The sequence below is a fragment of the Temnothorax americanus genome, unplaced genomic scaffold, assembly GCF_048541705.1.
Source record: "Temnothorax americanus isolate GAGA-0224 unplaced genomic scaffold, ASM4854170v1 Scaffold22, whole genome shotgun sequence".
NCBI lineage: Eukaryota > Metazoa > Arthropoda > Insecta > Hymenoptera > Formicidae > Temnothorax > Temnothorax americanus.
The window spans coordinates 3,523,910-3,542,397 of record NW_027509360.1 but is presented as its reverse complement, the minus strand read 5'-3'; the positions used below and the strand labels follow the sequence as shown (position 1 = coordinate 3,542,397).

The 18,488-nt window shown below is 39.1% G+C and overlaps 1 protein-coding gene across 1 annotated transcript in view; it reads left to right on the top strand.

Annotated features, from left to right (window-relative positions):
* Positions 1–18,488, top strand: part of Ca-alpha1t (Ca[2+]-channel protein alpha[[1]] subunit T) — a 50,513-nt gene that overhangs the window by 6,219 nt on the left and 25,806 nt on the right. The window contains exons 2-7 of the mRNA XM_077407430.1: positions 8,865–8,976; positions 9,516–9,649; positions 10,104–10,201; positions 11,247–11,418; positions 13,574–13,612; positions 18,314–18,417. Of these exons, the coding sequence (XP_077263556.1) occupies positions 8,865–8,976; positions 9,516–9,649; positions 10,104–10,201; positions 11,247–11,418; positions 13,574–13,612; positions 18,314–18,417 (659 nt within the window). The remainder of the gene's footprint in view (positions 1–8,864; positions 8,977–9,515; positions 9,650–10,103; positions 10,202–11,246; positions 11,419–13,573; positions 13,613–18,313; positions 18,418–18,488) is intronic.

The window sequence follows — 18,488 nt, the reverse complement described above, 5'->3', positions numbered from 1 at the left end:
TATGTGTGTTGCAACATTGCAATGCAACTGATATCGTAGTTGATATCCTACAGGTAGCGTCTGCATAAGAAATTAATATTAATTTATATCTTTGGAGCTATACGATGCAATATGACTCATTTTAATTAAAAGTAATTAATTAATGAAATTATCCATAATTATTCTAAAAGCCTTAAAACTTTGTTTATATATAATGTCTCACTAATGAACGCGACGTCTGTCATGACGTCGGTCACGACATTTGAAAATACATTCATTGTATCAAATTTTATTAAACTAGTAATGTTTCTTTAATCGATATTACTGACATAACATTTCTATTAAAAATTACAAAAAAATGTTAGTGCAATAAGACACCTTTTTTACCAAAAAAAAGTCTGTTTTCTGAATATTTTTCATATTAAATATAAAATATAATACAATAACAAGTTATCTTTTACAATAAAACTTCAACACAAAGCAATTAATATAAGTTCACATTAAACATAACATCTTTTCTGATGCGATTTGTTCGATTCTCTTTTCTTCTGACAAAAGAAACGATTTTTCACATCGGAAAAATGTACGAGCTGTGCAATGCAGACATCAAAGAATAATTTAAGCTGTGTGAAAACTTTCTGCATTAATGTATATAATTATTGTACGTACATAATTTATGTGTAATTAAATTTCTGCGAAAGCGCCCGCACATTCCGATCGGTCAGTGTCTTCAATGCTCAATGGCTATATTGCATTCTAAATCTCGCGTGCTTCCGCATCGTTCATAACACTCGACGCTAGTGCGAGATTTATGTAAACGGTCGCGTATTGTCGCAACGAGCCATGAGAATTCTGCAGCGTGCTGCAACGACATTAATCCTTACACGAGCACGTCGACCGAAACGGCCGAGACGGCACGGGTACAGATCACACTTATTTGCATAAAATAAATAAAAAAAAAAAAACACAACTCACCGGCCGATGCGCAACAGCGGAGTTGTAACCTTGCGTTGATCTGTGACATAAAAATATTTTTACAATTAAAGCAACGTCCAAGAAATAATTGATACTTGAAACAAATAATTATTTACGCGTCCGTTAAATTTAAAAAAATTTATTTTTACGTCATTTTAAATCTGATTTCAAAAATGCTGACGCGAGAAACAATCGCGGCCGCCATGCCGGAGATCGAACTCCGAAATTGCGAAATTGCCGGAGTTCGGCCTCCGGCATATACGTGAGGAGAGAGAACATCGCGTCTCTCTTATTCGCACGGTCGCAATATCACTTGCATGATTTTTCGCGGATTAATTATGCGAATGAGTTAACACGGAAATATGCAGCCGCTTGCGACGCCTTGAAAGTGAAAGTGAACCCGCAGGACTGACAGGACAGCCAAATAATAAACGAATAACAAGAAAAATGACTCACCTCACGATCGCTCCGCCGTCGCCCGATGCCTCCCAGGCCCCCTGCCCCTGCTCCACTCCTCGATCCTGCTCCGTTGAACCGTTGCATCTCCGTCGGCGCACTCACGACGCTGCAACGTTCACCGCGTATTTATTCACGTACGAAAATATCGTCGTTTGTGATCGCGCGACACTTTGCACGGCACTCCCGGGTATTATAATAATCTCGCGACGCGGCGCGTAGATGCTACGAACAAAGCTATGTCCCGCAGTTAGCAGGTAGACGCTAACATGGCGGAGAGAATTTCGTAAATCTCGCGACCAACTTCACTCGAATCGGCCAGGACGGCCAGCATCAACCGTCGAGCGAGGACGCTACGGTCGCTACACTCGCTGCTTGTCAGACGATTTTGATTAACCGCAATTAAATCATCGATTTACGAACGTTCTCACTCGCGTCTATCCCCCACGATCGGCAAATGTCGAAACACGAAATAGAATTCGCTCGCATTCTTTATCCGTGTTCCGAAGAACGACGGCAACAATTCATTCTGGAGTCGTGCGGCACGACGCGAGACGCGATTCAAGTTGACGGTTTGAGAAAAGCGAGACCGATCGTTCGAAAGAATGCAATCGAAAGTCAATATTCACCGAATGCGACACATACCTCGGCATTCGTCTTAAATTCCGCGAAGCACATTCCGCGATGAACATTCGATATCACATGCTTATACATCACGGTTTTTCGTAATCTCAACCGTCGAATTTCGGCGACACGGTTTACGCGCGGTGCCGCGAGCCGCGACCCGCGACGCCCGGCCCGTTGGAGGTGGGGTTGAGAAGCGAAGGTAGAGTGACAACTGCGACCACAAGCACGGAGCACGTTTGTTGTGTCTAGTTACTTTACCCCCACTCCAACCCTACCACCGGCAGAGGCGCTGCGGGCTGCGGCTGCGGCGCCGCGATCACGAGTGTGTTCGAAAACTTCACTTGGGTGCACGTTCTATCTTTTGTTACTAAAAATTGAACAAGGACCGAACACCGAACGCGCAGCCTTTATTACTTATTACCGTACTCATTCTCGAATCGTAAATCGTATTGTGTGTCGCCGGATCCGACGATTCCGACGGTTGAGTTGAGATTACGGAAAACTGTGATATATATATATGTGATATCGAATGTTCATTTAATACATGTGCGGAATGCGCGGAATTTATATACGGATACCGAATTGCCCCGAGGTTAATTGACTTTCGATTACATTCTTTCGGACGATCGGCCTACGCTTTTCGCTTTTCGCAACCGTCAACTCGACTCGCGTCTCGCGCGTCGGGTCGCACGACTCCAGGACAATGAATTGTTGCCATCGTTTTTTGTAACACGGATAAAGAATACGAGCGCATCCGAGCGCAGTCTCTATTAACGTCGTACGTTAACCCTATTTTATCGTGTTGTCATATATTTGACGATCGTGGGGGGTAGGCGCAAATGTAAATATTTATAAATCGATGATTTAATTGCAGTTAATCAAAATCGCCCGATAAGCAGCAAACGTATCGTCCTCGGGACGGTTCGGACGGTTGCTTGGTCGCAAGATTTACAAAATTCTCTCCGCCACATACTTTGTTGGTTGTTGGCGTCTACGGGACATCACGGGCCGACGGGCGTCGAGCGGATCGTAAGTTATTAGTTTTGTTCATAGCCTCTCCGACGTAATTCTTCCGTCGCCGTGCAATGTAGTACGCGCCGCGTCGTGAGATTAATATCGGGAACGACTATATTTTTGCGCCGACGGAGATGTGACAACGGACCAACGGAGGAGGACCTGGAGGATCGAGGAGAGGAGGAGGAGTCCTGGAAGAGATCGTGTGATGAGTATAATTATATATTCATTTATTATTTTACTGTCCTGTCAGTCCTGCAGCTAATTCCGCCACTTTTGAGGTTTAACTCCAGCGCAATTTTGCAACTTCGGGGCTCGATTTCGGTATATGCGAGAAAAGACAATCATAATTTTCATAATTTATGTAAATAAAAGTGAGGTATGTTGACTAGGGCACGGTGTGCTCCGCGGCACTCCATCCCCATTATTTATGTTGCCGAGAAGTCGCGGCCTCTCTCAGTCTGGTAGAGATTACGTAGCACGATAAACGGTTATCTAGGGCTCCGGGTCTTGCGACACCTACGGCTCACGTGCGGAGCAATCGAATTGATTATTGTCCGCTGGCGCTGCCACGCTTATCTCCGAGCGCGTTGAAACGGGGCGGGATTTATTTTTAGCAGCGCACGTATCCACGTGGATCTACGAGATAGAAGGCATTTGTCCTTTCGCAAAACGCTCGCGTTTATTCTTGTAACGATTTAATTACTCATTCCGGAAATGAGGAATGCCCGTTTCGTTTCTTCTTCCTGGAATATCCGAGCGTGAAAATAGTTCCGTCATGGCCGAATTCAACGCGGCCGTATGAAACACAGTCTGTTACCACCCAAGAGATTCTCCCGAGTAATTCTCTCATTTTCTGAAAGATACATTTAGAGACAAAAATAGAGAAATAGGGATTTAAAACATCTTTTTACTCCTTAAAAGAAACTCAATGACTTGCACAGTACAATTATTTATATTTAAAACAAAAAGTTAATAAATAAAATTGAAAGATGTTAAAAATTTTCTCCATTAATTTTATAATTAATTAAAAGTCTCTTCATTAATTCTATAATTTTAAATCTAAATGCTTAGAATTATTATTTTCTTATAACTATTAATTAATAACTTGGATAACTTTAATTAAGTTATAAATTGAAATAATTTTAACGAAATCGAGCACGCGCATTCTTGCGTTAGCTATTTCTGCGTAGAGACTTGTTCCTCGTGAGATTCGCGATTCGCGAGCGAGTTGCGCGAAAATCAGCGAAACCGAGTCGTCAGCAGGCACGATCGATGTAGTAATTCGAGCGTGAAACGCGGATGCTTTCGATTTTCCGCAGACAGAACGACGCGCTCTTTATCTGAAAGTCTTATTATGATTTCCGTCCGGTCGCAATAATACAGAAAAAGAAGAAAACTCTGAACAAATTGCATGTATATTCCGCCTTCCGGTTTTTGTCGTTACAAACGACCGCGACAAATTGCAGCGAACCTTCTTTGGTAGCAGCTGTCGAAACGGTTTTTGAGATGAGACCATCTCGAGAGAGTGGGAGAAACGTTCCTTGACGGAGAATTTTCAAGATGATTTAGATCTTTCCAGGCAACGTCGACTTCGTTGAATCGATCGTGGCGTGAACGACGAATCCGGAAAGGAGTTCGATCGCAGATCAACTTCCCTGTCACTCTACCGCGGCTTTTCCTTCGTATCAGACATCCTGTTGACTGAGCACCGATTGCGTGTCCCGGGTACCACCGTATGCCGTTTCAACCGTAGATGGAGAACGTTCCATAAAAAAGAGCAATTACTTTAATGCGGAAACATCGGCGGTATTACGGAGTAGAGTGTTATAAAGCGAAAATAAAATTTCAACTAATTAAGCATGTGATAAGCAAAATATAAATGGATAATCTTCTCTCTTATTTTGCTTTTTTTTCTTTCTAATTTTAACCAAATTTTATATTTTATTTCAAGAAGCCTGAAGTTTCAAGCATCGTGTACATACTCGTCAAAATATCGAAAATTGAAAAATTTTGACGTTAAATACATTTCAGAGAAGTCTCTTTCTCTTTTTTTCTTTACAAAAAAAGATCCTATATGTCTTATTTTGTAGAAAAAAATGTATTCTGGGAATATATGTATGATGTTTCTGGGACACGTTGTATACGACAGGGAATGCAATTGATATAATTCTGCCTTTTCTTACCTCGTCATTTCCACTTCTTTGTCGTTATTATTATAGAATTTAACAGTTGAGGAATGCAGTCATTTGTCTTTCATGTAACTGTTAGAAATGAATAACCTATTAGGGAAGGCTTGGTAACAAGAGCGGTGCATGCCTCGTAAGGGGATGAAAGTTAACAGCAACAACGACACGATCCATTAGGTTTCAGCGCGCAAAGTCTCTCTCGTATGTACATTCAACCGTTTTCTACTTGAGCGGATACACCTGTCGGGCGATGTGCTACACCAATGCGGAATCCATTGTGTGTGAATTGGAGCATTTGCTGAAAGAATAACAGAGCAATCATTTTGATATACGTAAACATCGTGCCTGTGCCGTTAATACGACTTTAATAATTACATCGATATTTTTCATGTGTCTGCGTTAATTATTCGGCTTTAATATGTTGAATGTCATGATGTCATCGGTGATATAATACTAACGTGTCACGTTACGTGCATACAAAGTGCAATTAATACGCATACACAAGTCTGTATTTAAAAAAAATTACATTTATACCGCTAATGCAGCAAAATGATTAAACAAAATGCCTTGCAATTAGAGCGTTAATAATTGTGTCACACTTCCTATAATTATTTGACGCCGATACTTAGAGTCAATAATCAAAACTGGCAATAAACATTTTCGGATAAAATTCCATTTTATTACCTTCGCTATTTCAGACTAAAGTAAAGAATAGTAGGAACTTATTCTTCTTTTAATATAATACATATTATTATTTTGAAATACTAATGTTCGGGTTTATTTTATAGGTATGTTATTTGAGTTTCTGGGCAATGTAAATCTTCGGTCCTAACAAAGGGCACCTGTCAACGTGAGGAATGCATGAATGTCTATCATCAATCACCTCCTTTGCATTAACGGGCGGCGACGCTCACCAAGATGTGAGGGTTGCATACTGGAGAGGAAGAGAGAGAGAGAGAGAGAGAGAGAGAGAGAGCTCGGTGGAGGCCAACCTAGTTTATTGATCGAACACACTCCGAGCACATTTGTGAGAGCAGATAACGCAGAAGGTTCCTCGCGATTCGCTTGTCAAAATCACCGACATGCTGCTTTTTAATGCGAGTTTTCCTCCGAGGCTTCCTCACCCACTCGTCGTTGCTCCCGTTCTTCGCCGGAAATGAGACGTTACAGGTGCTCGCGGCCGTTTGTGTAAGCACATGGGGAGGCTAAGAGTCGCTCGTACAAACGCTCGTCGATATCGGCGCTTGGCACGCGAGATCGTGTCGGCGTGATAGATCGCTATTATGATACCACCATTGCTTCGCGGGCTTTTGCGATCATACGGCAATTTATCATTCATCCGTGAACTGCGTAGATTGTACGATTTTATGTTTAATTCGAATCGAGAAGCGAGCGCTTTTGAAATATTGATCTATACAACACGAGCGTTATAAAACCGTCTAACTCGCATTTGAAAAATAAAGACGTCTTTTATAATATTAATATGTCAAATTGTGGACGTTTTAATAAACTCTTTTAGATGTCTTCGCGTTGCCTAAAGAAACGTTTTATCTATCGTGAAAGTGTCGTATGAAATGACAAATCCGATATTTCAATCGTTGGATATGCGTGAACAGAGATTGTTACGATTTAAATTAAATTTTTGTGAGAGAATCCATTTTTAATTAACTAAATGAGATTTATTATTTTATTCTCAGGGAGCTTTCTCAATTTCCCTCTTTCCGTAATACACATACCTCGAACTCTATATCCGTAATGAAATTTCTGCTGAGATTAGATGGAAATGTTTTAGGGAGCCTAATGGCAGATTGATTTGCGGGCAGACGAATCGTCGTGTGTCAATTTTGTCCTTTCATTAGGCTAATTACTCTCCAATCTCTGACTATATGAATATATCCTGAAGAGCCGTCCCATCTAACATCGAGATGTACCATTCCGTTCGTGTGATAAGCGGCGATCGATTTATTTTTAGTTTACCAATTTCCTGCGCGCCCGGTCGGACCATTTATCGTCCGCGCGGGTATCATAAAAAGTAACAAAGGTCATTTATGAAGATATAGACGGGTTCAAGTTCAGATGTCATACCATATATATGGCCCACTTATTTTCGGGCAGTTCTCTCGGCGACTACATATGTCGATCGATTCGGTTTAATTCGGAGACGCGGCTCGTTTCCATTGCCAATAATTAATTGAGTGCAACAAGTAGCGCTAAAAAGAATTTCAATCGGGATAAGGGATTGCGGCAATCCTTATCTTAACAGTGCTTCTTACTCTTAACCTTTCGAGAAGGGCGTCGACCTCGCGTGTAAGTCGATGTCAGTAGCCAGCTAGCTAACACGTGAACAGCCGCTTGCACGCGACGTTGATGAATATCGCGACATATCGTCTAACACACCGCAAACCAAGGGTGGAATACGAATCGCGGCTGCTAGGAAATCGATGTCTCGGTTTCTTACTCTCGTGCGTCACGCACTTCGATTTATCTTCGCATTAAAAGGATATCATGATAAAATGTTACGTTCTGTCATAAGTATTGCACAGATGGAAAAGATAATATTAAAAATACCTTACTCAGATATAAATAGAACAATCATATATGTTCAAATTAAACAGATGTATCTTTAACAAATAAAATCAAGAACTTCTAAAAAGATTAATTGATATTATTAAAAGTTAAGATTCATACTATAAATGTCGTTACACGAAATTTATGTTACATGTAAGATAAAATTTATGTTTAACATATAATAATTGTTTAGCATTTAAAGGATTTGAAAATGATATTATACTTGCATGTAATTAATAATCACATTCGATATTGAGATATCACAACCCTATTAAAAGCGGTAACTATACCGAAAACTGATAGCTGCTAATTATACGATCGGAAACTCGCTGCATCGGATCACTTGTACAAACATCTTGATTCTCGATTTCAATTTGACCTTATATCAAATTTCAATATGTTAGGACTTGATGTATATCGTGATGTAAAAGAAAAATTGGATGTTTAGACAAATCGTGAATGTAGGTAATAATGATTGAACAGTATAATGAATATTTTATTCAATATTGTGTATTCGTCTGCGGCATTTTTTTCCATGCGCAGAGATTAGAGACACGTGATTAGATGTAATCACACAACTTGTCTGTTTAAATTCGCGAGAAACGCGCGATATTTAGACGATAATCACTTGGCAACGACAATTAGTTTGCTTTTTACGGTGATCTGGTTTTCATCGATCGACGTCAGGAAAAAATTGCGCATTGCCATAATGAGATTACGTGTGCAATTATTAATACCGATGGTATTCAATCAAGACAAATGGTTATTTGATAAATACGAAAAAAATTCTTTAATTTAACTGCTTGTAGCAACATTTCGATGCTCAGTATATCATTTCCATGCAAATAATGGCGATGAGAACCATATTCATATATTATAAAAATTGAGAACTATTTATTTACAACATAAATGGTTATAAAGGAGTTAATGCATAATTGAGTGCGAGATATTTCTAATAGGTTTCTCATATACTTTTACAGCCCGCTCGCAATCTGTTACCTTTAATCGGCAAAAACTGAAAAATGCCTAGCTATCTTTTCCTTAACAAAGACTCACGTGGTTCGAAAGGGTGAGCATGATGGTGATCCTCCTGAACTGCATCACGCTCGGGATGTACCAGCCGTGCGTGGACGACCAGTGTGTAACGAATCGATGTAAGATACTGCAGGTACGTACTCATATCTCGCGACAGCTGGTTGGAAAAAGAGGAAAATGAATGTAGGAGAGGAACCGGCGTAATCCGCGTTATCGCATTCGGATTTAAGAAAGCGAAGTGTAGCGTATCGGATTTATTTAAGTAAGAGCCATTTCCATAAGAACGGCTCCCTTTTCGATCCCGAGTATCGCATTTGCATATTCGCGTGCCAGGGAGAAAAGTCCGATATCGGAATGGGAATATTTAAAATTCCATTAAGTCAACTTATGGAGAATTTTCCCGTGAAGGCAGCGATTATACGACGCGCTGTTAAGCGAGTTAATCGATTATGCATCTTGACACGGTTTCCGGCCGGCTCGCAATTAGTCCAGCGGAAAAGGTGGCGGAAAAGAAGGAGGAGGATGAGGATGGGATGGGATGGGAAAGAGATGAGAAAATTACTGACATGGTACAGCCGTTAATCGAAGCCTCTAATAGAGTGCGCTAAATCAATCATGGTGAATTACGTCGATCATACTCGGTTTTAATTAAGTCCCGTCCATTTCTTTCAGATGTTCGATGATATCATTTTTGCCTTCTTCTCCTTGGAAATGACCATAAAGATGGTGGCGATGGGGATTTACGGTAAAGGAACTTATCTCGCGGATTCCTGGAATAGATTAGATTTCTTTATAGTGGTGGCTGGGTAAGTATTTAATTCGAATTCATTAAGTTTCCTAATTTTCCGAGAACTTGTCGCGTTTCAAAAAGTTTTTGTATAAAATCTGCGAGAATCTGCATGAAATGCATTTACGATAGATAACAATATGGAATAAAAATACATAACTTATTCCTAGCAACAATTGTGATAATGTTACAATAATTATAATAATCAACTGAAATTATTTTACGTTTATAATATTGTATATATTTTCTGTTCAGATTATGTGAAAAATATATTATTACATTTTTTAAATTTCTCAATTTAATTTTTCTTAAAATTTAAATTCAAAATTCTTTCTAACAATTGTTTTATACGCGTTTATACAAATTATTAAATACAATATATTTTCCAATTACAAAAAGATTTTACTGTAATAAATTATAAAATAAATTGTAAAATAAATGTTAAAAAATATTAAAAAGTGGCTTGGTTGTAGCGCTTTCGAATACTGCCTAAACGTGGAAAATATGAATCTGTCAGCCATCCGAACGATAAGAGTATTAAGGCCATTACGAGCGATCAATCGAATACCAAGTAAGTAATGAGATCTTTGCGATATGTCAGAAATTTTGACAGTTAACTCCAGTTTGCTTCCGTCGTCGATTTCACGATGCATTGCCAGGTGCATAATCATCTCATATACAAATCGTAACGCATTCACAGTTGATTTCATCTTGGAATTGAAACGTGGCGAGGGTAGAGGAGTACATATAATCATATTAAACAAGAACGAGTAAAGTTGCCAAGAAGAGGCATTTAGCTACAAACGTTAAGATCGAAATTCAAGGATGAATTTCGCGTAAGCGCGAAATATGTACACGCGTCGCGGAACTCGCGACCTTAATTTTAATAGCAGATCCTTCAATGATCAATGTGTACATATATATATTATGTCCTGATTATTTTACCTCCATACTATCAAGGCATTTAAATCGTTTTTTAGAAAAATTGTACACAAGCTATTTTTAAGGCAAAATTGAATAATATAAAATCTTATTGTGGCTTCAAATTTCTTTCTCTGAATTTAAACGTCAGATATTGAGATATTTAACGTTGGATGCTAACCAATTTTTATGAATAATGATTTCACCAAAAACTATTCCTTTTTTTATATAAATAGCATAGATATTTGTCAATATGCTTATTATTAAAATTAAAAAATTAAAATTTTGAATTATTCCGTGCAGAATATATTTTCAATTTGTCGCGTGTATTTGTAACAAAGAAAACAATCAAGATAACATTAAACTATTCTTACCTCGGATACCGAAATAGGCCGGTATTCATAGTCGGTTCTTATTTCAAGACCGTCTCAAGTAATGTTTTAAGATGCTAATACGGCTCTGTGATTGGTTCGTAACATCTTAAGATTGTACTTAAGACACGGTCTTAAATATAAGAATCGACTATAAATACCGGTCTATTTCAGTATCCGAGGTAAGAATATCCGCGAGCATAATCGATGTTGCCTTTGTTCAATAATTCGATAACGAATTATGATGATAATTACACATGGCATTATACATTTGCGTGTTATTAATCGATTACGAAGTGTTATTTTCACGAACACCTCCGATAGGTATGCGGATACTGGTGATGTTGCTGCTCGACACCCTTCCCATGCTGGGCAACGTCTTGTTATTGTGCTTCTTCGTTTTCTTCATATTCGGCATTGTCGGCGTGCAGCTGTGGGAAGGCATACTGCGTCAACGCTGCTTCCTCAAGGCTCTGCCCAATGTCAAGTATCCCGAGTAAGTCGGCGAGAATCTTAAGTTCCGCGGACTATTTGTTGACTAATTTTTTTGTTTATTATTATAAATGTTCGACTCCGATTTCTTCACGTTATTGCGCCTCACGCTGCATTGCATTTTTTTCTCCTCTGTCTGTCTTTCGATTGCTATGCGGTTTGAAGCGCTCCGTCGCCGATTGTCGCATTTCCGCGAGACGGCGAAACATAATAGAACTCAATAACTCACATCCGGCAATTCGGCATTAACCATCAGGAATTTTTTTGCGACATCGTATATACTGTACATACGTCGTAAAGCATCGCGTTCAGCGCAAAATAGTCTCTCAATTTTAGCAATTTCTATCTAAGGTTTATCGTAAAAATGGTGGATTTTCAAGATCAGCATTTCGAAGCACTTTAGCTTTTGCGTAAAAACTTTGGTCTGGGAGCTTTTGCAATAACATACGACGGAATACAGTAAACGCTATGGCCCCACGTGCGAAACGATCAGGAGGAGTGATTTTCATTTTACATGAGGCATATTTGCGTTTACCGTGTTCAATGCATGCTATTGCATATAAAAAAGTCTATTACTCTGCGTACGCAATTTTTTGCTCGACAATTTTTTTCTTAGATAGAATATTTCTATTTGACACGGTTGTAATTTGTTTACGTCGCCTGAGACGAAACGGGTTCCCTCGGGATTTTAGTTGTGGGACTTGCGTCTGATGCGAATGGGATAATCAAAGGTTCGAGAGCGCGGCGAACCAGCCGCATTCGTCACATACGTGGACGCGATTCGGCATCGAATTAACGACTTGGTCGTGCGTTTTCATTGGCGCGGAACCTAATTGTAATCTAATATATCCAGATTGCATGGCGAGTAGCTTCAATTGTCGCAAAGCATTGCTTGCCGAGTTTTTCTTGCTGTAAATTTAACGCTCTATTCTTCCTTCGCTCTCTGTCTTTCGCCAGTTCTTCTCTGCGCCAGTACTTCGCGCTCGATCCGCTTCCAGACGATCGATATTTGCTCAGAATACAGTGCAAATTTCGTAATTCACGCTCACTCCGCTCGGCTTATCACGAAACTACCCATAAAATGTAATCTCAAACTTGAGATGGCCGCAACTTAACGAAAGTGGATAATATGGCTCGGCTACAATAGCCATAAGAGTATGCAGTAAGACGTAAGCATGAGGCTATTGGACCAACCACAGATCGATTATTCTTGGATTGTAAAAATCCCATTAACCAATAGCTTACTGGTTACGTCTTACTGCATACTCTTTACGGCTATTGTAAACGAGCATTTTAGACCTTACTTATATGTAATATTGCGTTTATCGTAAATAACAGAAAATATATCATGAATAATTTATCCTACATTTTTTTTCTTATATTTCTTAAATATTATTCTTTCTTTTTTTGCGGGATATTTATTATTACGTTTTTATGTCCTATATATGCGATATCTAAACATAAAAAACAAGAACAATTAATTTCTCTTAACAGTATTTTTTCATTGTTGGTAACCTGTTTGAAAACTTACGCGACTAGTTGTTGACACAAGACAAGTCTTGACATAAAGGAAGATCTGTAACTATCGAATATAAAAATTTCTAGCTATTTTTCTAAATAATAGTTATAGCAGCTATTTTTCAAGCTATTTTTCTAAATAACATTTATACAAAACGTAGGCACCTTTTTTGTCACATGAATAATTTAGTATGTGGCAATAATCGACCTTATTCTGTCGATCTTAACATATATAAAACCTAACATGTAAAACCTTTTTCAAAGTAAATATAATTTTAAAAGCATATGACACTTACAGCGACCTTTCTGTCAAATGTTCGGATATCGATTTGAGATTGTTGGCGCGTTCTAGATGAGAATGATATCATCGGTGGCGAAAGGGACCCTGAGAAGTTCGTGAAAAGCCCTGGATGGATCAGTATGTTCTACTTCCTGAACTTTTGCTTTACAGAAGTATATCACGTTAGGCGATCCGAGACATTCTTCTTACTCTCCTCCCTCTTTCTCTTTCTTTCTCTCCTCTTTTTTCTTTCTTCCTCCTTCTTCTGTTGCTCGTGACTAAAAAAAAAACCTAATAGACATGTAAGTACATGACCCCAGGCCCAGGGAGGCAGTGACAGGCTATTGTTTCGCTGTTGCAGGTTACTCTCGGACGAGTACTCGGTTCGATCACGCATTTAGTAAGCTCTAGTAGAGAACAATGTGCTGTACATACGTATATATCTTTCTCTCTCTCTCTCTCTCTCTCTCTTTTCTCTCTCTTTCTCTCTCTCTCTCTCTCTCTCTCTCTCTCTCTCTCTCTCTCTCTCTCTCTCTCTCTCTCTCTCTCTCTCTCTCTCTCCCTCTCAATATCAATCAATCAATCAATCAATAACACATACCTATATAAATCACAGATTATACATACACATAGCATCCATATGTACATATATGTATATACATGCAACCATACGTGATGTGCATATGTATATATTATCTCTCTCTTTCTCTCACTCTCCTTTCTATCTCTCCCTCTCTGTCTCTTCCTCTCTTATCTCTTCTCTCTTAACCACTGTAACAGTGTGCAATTGTACCGTATAGTATGTACTCACATAGAGCATGTCGACTCGACCGACAACGAATGAAACACTATTTCGTATACTGGCTGCCGATCGAGAAGACGATGAGTCCGAGATCCCCGAGAGCGAGAGAAGAGATCAACCCTCCTAAACTTTGAGATAATATTTTAGTGTCGGGGCTACTTCACCATTTCCACACTTAATCGTTCTAGCACCGAGGCTCTCTCCTCAATACACACGTTGTACATAAATCGCGTGGTACGCGATTCGGAAAGCGGGGATGGAGGGAGATCTGTAATTTGTGGGCGATCCGGAAACTCCACATTTTTCTACGAGATTACTCCAACACTTCGGGATCTCTTCGGCTACTTTGATGCACGAGTCGATGTTCTTCCTCTTCTTTGCTCTGGGCATACCTTTTTTTGATTCGCGCGCCTCACTCTCACTCTCACTCTCACTGTCTCCTTCACACTCTCTGCCTCTCTATTTTATTCTTCCTCAGCGTGTGTCTAGTCGGTAAGCGTTAACGATGCTTTCTGCATATGTGAACTATCGATGTGTGTGTGGCATCGGTGATCTCTGTGGTTTCACAACATCGCACCGCTTTCACGATAGCATATCCTTCCTTTATACATATACAGAGCGTTCCGGACGATCCATGCACCCACATAACGAAATTTTTAGTCCATAGATTTGAAGTTGACATTTACTTGAAATGGAAAATTTCTCTAGTTCTTTATAAATCAAGAGAGATCAAAGCTTTAACATTTCAAGGAAAGATGGAGATTATTTTCTCTCAAGGATCTCATTACGTGAGACATGGACGCGGTATCACGGACACTCTCGGTATCAATGACGTTGCTGTCAATGATTATAGAACGAGCCGAACTCTAGATTTTCACGTCCGCACGTCTCTGTTCCCGTTCGGACCGTACAATTACGATACGTTTAAAGAACAGGAAGCTTCGTCGCACATTTCAAGATTTTATAGATTCATACTTGCGCGCACCCGGGTGCCCCGGAGTCATTTTAATTCCAAACTCACATGGCGCGATAGCGCAGCAAGAGAAGTAGGCTCCATAAAGCTCCAAGCCCAAGCCCAGAGAGAGCTAATTAAACGCGCGGTGCTCGCGCGGTCTATTCCGGTATACGTAGCAGCTATTTTCGAACGTTTATCGACTTCTGCACTGGCGTTGCGGCCGTTCTCGCGTTCTGGTAGCGCAGCGCTGGAGCCGCCCGGATAGCGATGGCCCTGGAAAGCGATCAATTCGTAATTTTTTAAGTATGCAAGCCAAAAGTATTCTTGAGAAGGCACCAACGTCTATCTTGCGATTACGATATCGGAATTCGAGCAAGTGTCAAAAGCAATATCGCAATGTATTTAACTTCACGTGCAAGAATGTTCGAAGTAATACACATTTGTAGTTTGTAGAATTTGTAGAATTGAAAAATTTATCTTAGAAACTATTATGTATCTGTTCGCTTTTTCGAGAATATCGAGATGCCATCGCTACTCGCACAGAGCTCGCTGCCAAATACGCTCACAGATGTACAAAGCGATCAGATTTTTATAATTATGATCCCATAATCTCTAGTCATTTCTGCTCTGGGAGATAAACATTATGATGATAATAGACTAAGTGGTGTACTCTCTAAATATAAAAATTAAGATTGATCGTTTGATTGAATTTAATTACAATTATTTCCATGTTTTTTGTGCAGCTTTTTTATAAAGCTTTAGACATCTTTTTGGAATCATTTTACGATTATTTCCAAGTTAAATTAATTTTGCATCAAAATACAAGCACGAAAGTTTATTGCAACAAAATCGTGACAAAGTAATACATTATGGGGATTAATATATTGTTTAAAAGTAGGACATCCGGTCACCTTATAAATATATAACATATGAGAGGATCTAGAACGATATGGGCACGATCAGCACAGCGAGCACAAACGTGAAGCACACGCCTATGCCGCGTTAAAGGCACGCAAATTAAGGAGAGCACAGGCGATCACGTGCACACCGCTAATTAAGCATACATAGCGTGTGTTTGAATAACGTAAAATTATGTCGCATTATTTTAGCAAGTGTAACGCTCCATAATGCACTATTCCTCTATCCATATTTTTCTGTTCGCGATCAATGAACTTTATTATAATACTATATATTTTAAATGAATTACATCAAGAAATGTGATATGTCAGCATGACGCTGTTAGAAAATTTAAGAATTTCAACGCAAAGCTGGATAAAGTGCGAAGTGAAATCAATCATCCGATTTTTACGGGATTATCAATCATGACAACGTCTAAGAATCCAGAATAAAAGACGCCATATTGCGATAGAGGAGTACAATCGAGCTTAGAGAAAGATGGCACAGTACCGTTTAATCCTAAAGGGCATAGCATAAAACTATATGAATTGTCCGTGAAACTTGAAACGTCACGTATATTTACCCATATTTCACGTTAATATATTCAGGATTATATGAACGTATTAACCCGCAAATGAAAGAGAGAACGTCATCAATTTTATTTTCTGCTTCTTTATACATTTCAATATATATATATCTAATAAAAATATCAAATAAATACTTGTCTAATAATAATATTATTAAGTAATTACTTATCATTTTGCCATTTATATTAAATGATTATCTGATTCGCGACCGTCTCTCCGGACATCGAAGCTCAAATATCCTTCGGGGACTTTTTTTAAAAGCAAGGTTTCGTTTACGTGCGGCTCGACAACGGCGTAACTTGCAATCTTCGAAGCTAGGAACGACCGTTCATTTTCGGCATCCATGGTATTGCCGATGCGATAGTTCGACGACGCAAAGAACGCGTTAATTGTGTTTCTTTTCGCACCATAGCCGACTATTTTCGGCGCGATACCAGCCGCGTGCACGCAAACTCGTGTCGGTATACGTACATCTGCATTTGTCTATATATTTCTCTGAACCGTTGCGCACGTACGTTGTACATCAGCATCTATATATATATACGTGTACGTATATTCTATACTATATATGAGGTGTCCGAGAATCATCGGACGAGCTGTCGGACCAGTGATATAAACAGAGTCGAAAGTGTAAGCATGACAAGGCCGATGTGGGAAACGCGCGCCCGATTTCCTGAACAACACGCGCTTTATTCGAAGCAATCTCGGTACGAATACCGTGCGTTAAACGTGTATCGATCAGTTTTGCGAATCAATGCCACAGCCACGTCACGCTGACAATGATTTGCGCGTTGTAGGTCGTTTACGATTAGCCTTTATATATGCATATACATCCTTCAGATCCTATAGCCCGGGAAACTCCGATCGATCGCATTTACATATTTTCGGTTAGGTTCCCGTATACCCATTTACACAAAAAGCCGCACTGGGAGCTCCTCCGGTAATTCCATGACCCTCTGAATATTATATATTATGAATATATGAATATATAGGTATATAGAACGAATTACTAAAAACCATCACGAAATAACTTCTTATTATTATATATCTCACAATTTGGTTACAATTTCTTTTTTCGGAAAAATTGTGTATCTTCTATTAAAATTTAAAATTATTAAAATCGTACACATATCATTGAACTTGTTTTTTTTTTCTTTCGACAAAATCGCCGCATTTTTAAATATTACGAGATTTACCAAAGATAAAACTTGCTTGATGCATTATTTTGTTTCAAATATTTGTTTAACCCTTAAATTCCACATCTCTCAAGAATCTCGTAAATGACTTGAGGGGTCTAAAAGACCCCAGCATGAAAAATGTCTCCTTACTCATTGATTTTTTTATCTTTAGTTATGAAAATTTTTTTCAATGTTCAAGGCTTAGAAAAGAGAATAAAATGCTTATATTGTTAAATTTTTCAATTTCAACGAAGTATAAAAAATTCAGTAAACTGAGTACTGCTAAGTGTATTACAAACGGGTAGGTCAATCACTCAACTATCATCAATGGGAGCATGAGCTCCATTTTTGGCAAGAACATTTGAAAATATATCATTGTAAAGGGTCTGGGGTCCGCTGGACCCCACGGGGCATTTAAGGGTTAAGTTAGTGCATAAGAAGTTATTTTAAACGACAGTTCCTAGTGACTCGTCCTGTATACATTTACGTTATATATACTATATATTATATCAAACACGTTCTGCATACCTACATACAATGTACGCATAAAGCGAAGCATGCGAAGAGTGCATCCGTGCATAATAAGGCATATGTGCGCAAGTCTTTAAACTTAAGAATCTATCTATCTCGTGCGCAGTTCAGTGTGCGTAAATTTTTAATCGTCGCTCTGTTGATTTTCCAGCGGTCTGGAGAAGTATTTCGAGTATGGGGGTCAGGATTACATTTGTTCGCGTCCCGACGACAGTGGGATGCACCTTTGCAGTAATCTGCCGCCTCTCAAACTCGGTGAGTACGTCAAAAAATTTCGGATAAACTTGCAAAATAGCATTTAATAAAATAAATGAGCAGTTTCATAA